Genomic DNA, 3575 nt, shown 5'->3' with positions numbered 1-3575 from the left:
ATATTTAAGAGTAATTAGTGAAAGTAACTTACAAATTTTAACGAAGGTTACTTTCAACTAATTATCACTGGTAGGCACGTTAGTTTATATATATTGTTCAATACGTTTTTTTTTTTTTTTTTTTGGAAGGAAATGGTTTAAATTTGTAGTTGAATACGAACCCGCCATTTTTGTTTTTCGAATTGTCTAAAATTACCGAAACAGGAAATTTATTTTTGATTCCCTCCAAATTTCCAATATTCAAATTAGGCACTATAAGTAGCAGTCGCATTTTATTATGGTCGCTCTGTCAGGGTAATTTTTATTTTCATGGCGGACTGCGAACCTCCCTCGTTCTCTCTGGGCTTTGATTTTGGTTTCGAATCGGAGCCCCGTATACCTGATCATCAGGAACACTCCAATCCCCCTCAAAAACCAGCTCCAGATCCTTCTGCTATTGAGCCAAGTACGCCTCTCGATGACGACGAAGACGAATTCGGACCTGAAGTCGCGGACTCGGATATCGACACCCGACCATACCCGCCTCGGGTTTTCAAACGGCTCAGGCGAGGAAAACCCCAGTTGGCCATAATGCCGCTGCCGCTTTGTGGCGATGGAGAGGAAGATATCGAGGATTTCTCCTCACAAGAAGATATCTTACGAGGTATATATCTATACATTCAATGCTTGTACGTTTAGGGTTTGTTTTTTTTTTTTTACTATTATTCCTGATAAATTTGGAGGTATTGTATATGCGAATCTTTACGCTGTTGTTCTTTTTAATATTCTCAAGTTTAAGAACATAAGGAATAACTGTGTCAGAAGAAACTTCATAATATGTGGCTCAAGATTGATTTTCTGCGATGTAATTTAGTGTTGAATGGTATGGCAGAACTTTGACTCTTCTTTTTTTCTTTTCCTTTTCTTGGATTTATGCTAATGAATTTCGTTGAAATGGTATCAGGGACACTGAGAATTTGAGCATTTTTTTTGAAAAGATCAAATGATTTGAGAGCATTGTTGCTCTTAATAGAAAGTTCTTTGAATGTGAAATTGTTATCTCTAGTTGTGAATTCTTGGTAGAATATTATATAATCGAAGTTCGGAAGTTCATGTCTTGTAACGTTAGGTATGAATCGGGTCTTTTTGTTTCTCAATTTGACTCTCCTCCACGATACCTGAATTATGTATTGCCTGTGTGTTTGTATTTTAAGTTTTATTTTTTATTTTTTTTTTATTAAATGTTTAGCAAAAATGTGTGCAGCAGAAGTAAATCCATCAGCACCACATCATGGCATGTGTAGTAGTTCAAAGATCCCTTTACATGGACAGTGGAAAACAATAAAAAACAAGCCAGTTTCAACTGTAACAGCTTCTGCAAGCGTGGAATCAGGTCACAATGAAAAATTGTTTTGGGATGTAACTGTTAGTCCTCTTCGAAAGTTCCAGTTAATTGATTCTGATTCAGACGATACTTCCACAAGTGAAGAAGTTATAATCAGGGAAAATCACAAACAAAACACTAGCCATCCTACCACTACAGGGGAACAAATAAGAAAAGCTTCAGGTTTAATGCCCCAGGGACTGGACTTATGGAAAGATTTCTGTCCAGTTAAGAGTGTTTGTACACCTGTTTTAGATGAGTTATGTGAAGAATACTTCCGCTCTTTGCATGATAAGAAATCATGTAAAAAAATGGGAAAGACTGCAAATGGACAAATCATTGAACAGTCCTTAAATGTGGTTAATCCCCTTCTGCCTGCACATCGTTATTTTCTCCATCATGATCCTAGGGTTCGGAAGTTAGTTCGCAATCGCTTATTTAATTTCTCCCCATTAGGTATTGATGAGGACAGTGAAAATCAACAGAGTCGATCGTCATTTATTGATTACATGTAAATACTTCTACCTGTGTTGCTGCTTGTGTTCTCTTAGGAAATTTATCATGTGAACTATGTTGTTATAACTTGTGCTTGGTTACCTGTTCAGGGGACAATTTGGTAGCAGACAAGCTCCCGAACGACAAGCAACTCAACATGCTAATCTTGGGAGTTCAAAGAGAGGAAGAAACAAAGTGAATGAAGTCTTCCTTGGCTCTCGAGGCTCTATTAACCTACCTAAAGGAAACACAACACAAAGTAGTACTGCTAAGAAGGGTTCAAATAAGCAAAATGGTAAGTCTGTAAAACAAAGTGCTGGGAAAGTTTTTGATGCTTCTCAAAACTGGGTAGATCCAAATGAAGGGAGCACATCACGAAAAACTAGTGTTAAGAGAAGCTCAAAGAGAGGACGAAGTAGAGCACAATCATCCAACCCTGGAGAAGGCCTCCATAACTGGGTGGATCCTAGAAGCAGTGCTGGCACTAGAGAGGATTCTGGCAAAAGGGGTGTTCAACCAGTTGGTCAATCTGTTGGTCATTGGTTTACAGGCTCAGATGGACGAAAGGTATGTTAAGCTAAGCATATTGTTTGCTTGATTTTGTTAGGTGGTGAATTCATTCTTCTGTCTAATAATTTACATATCGTTTTACATGCTGCTATGTGATTATGTACTTGGCCTATATTCGTCTTTGCCTTAGTAAATTTAGTTTGAATCTAATGCTGGAATGTTTATCATCAGGTTTATGTCAATAAAAATGGGCAAGAGCTGACAGGTCAAATTGCTTACAGGCAATACAAGAAGGTAGTTTTTCAAATGCACTAGTATTATTTTGGTGTTTATCTCATTTTAGTTTTCTCTTTATATGTTTCTGCAGGATAGAGGAGCAGGCTCGAATAAATCCAAAAGGAAAACAAGTTCTAGAAGGAAAAAAGCTTGACAGTGTAAAAAAACCTGTTGGTCCCTAATCATCAATTGTCTTTTTTGCCTTTCCCTTGTTTGTGGTGGGTTTTTGTCCAAAATTTAAATACTTGATTCTAACCTTTGATAATTGTAGAGAGTTGATGAATAAATCACGATTTTGCCTTTTTTGGTGAAGCATCGGAGAACCTAACTTGTGTTTTTATTATCGGCACTATTTGGTTATTATTGTTGAGAATCATGGGGTTCCATCTCAAAACCAATTGGCAATGAGTGGAGTAGCCCATGTACTTATATATGACTCAATATTTTTACATTTAATCCATGTGGGATAATGTTCTCCAATATCCCCTCAAAATGGTGGCTATTTTTGCTCACCAATCTTGAATCACCTTATCACAGGCCCTGTCATTTGCTCGCCTAATCTTAGGTGTTTTTTCACCATTTGGATCTCGTGTGGCTGGCTAACCATCTAGATAGGTGTGGATCGAAAGCCCGCTAGGGATATGGCTTTGATACCATGTTGAGAATCATGGGGTTTCATTTCAAAACCAATTGGCAATGAGTGGAGTAGCTCATATTTTTATATATGGCTCAATACTTTTACATTTAATCCATGTGAGACAATGATCTTCAATAATTATGCCCATAATCCAAATGGCTGAACGCTACTGAACAATGAAATGTTTAGAAGTGATTTTGAAGACCAAAGATCATTAATTCAGTATCTTAAATGAGTGGTCATATTGTGTAATATTTTGAGTCCAAATATTAATACTTGAAATATTTCCAATGC

The 3575-nt window shown here is 37.0% G+C and overlaps 1 protein-coding gene across 2 annotated transcripts; it reads left to right on the top strand.

Moving 5' to 3' along the window:
- LOC115724434 (uncharacterized) lies at positions 1-2956 on the top strand. 2 transcript variants are annotated; one of them, XM_030653719.2, is made up of 5 exons: positions 1-643; positions 1244-1874; positions 1969-2425; positions 2600-2662; positions 2736-2956. In XM_030653719.2, the coding sequence occupies exons 1-5, from the start codon at positions 310-312 to the stop codon at positions 2796-2798; spliced, it is 1548 nt and encodes a 515-aa protein (XP_030509579.1). In that variant the 5' UTR covers positions 1-309; the 3' UTR covers positions 2799-2956. The 2 variants fall into 2 exon arrangements, with proteins under 2 accessions (XP_030509579.1, XP_030509580.1); XM_030653720.2 differs by having other exon boundaries at positions 128-643; positions 1247-1874.
- Positions 2957-3575: the final 619 nt, after the last annotated feature.

The sequence above is a fragment of the Cannabis sativa genome, chromosome 6 (assembly GCF_029168945.1).
Source record: "Cannabis sativa cultivar Pink pepper isolate KNU-18-1 chromosome 6, ASM2916894v1, whole genome shotgun sequence".
Lineage (NCBI taxonomy): Eukaryota > Viridiplantae > Streptophyta > Magnoliopsida > Rosales > Cannabaceae > Cannabis > Cannabis sativa.
The sequence above is the reverse complement of the archived record's forward strand: the minus strand, read 5'-3'. Positions and strand labels throughout refer to the sequence as shown.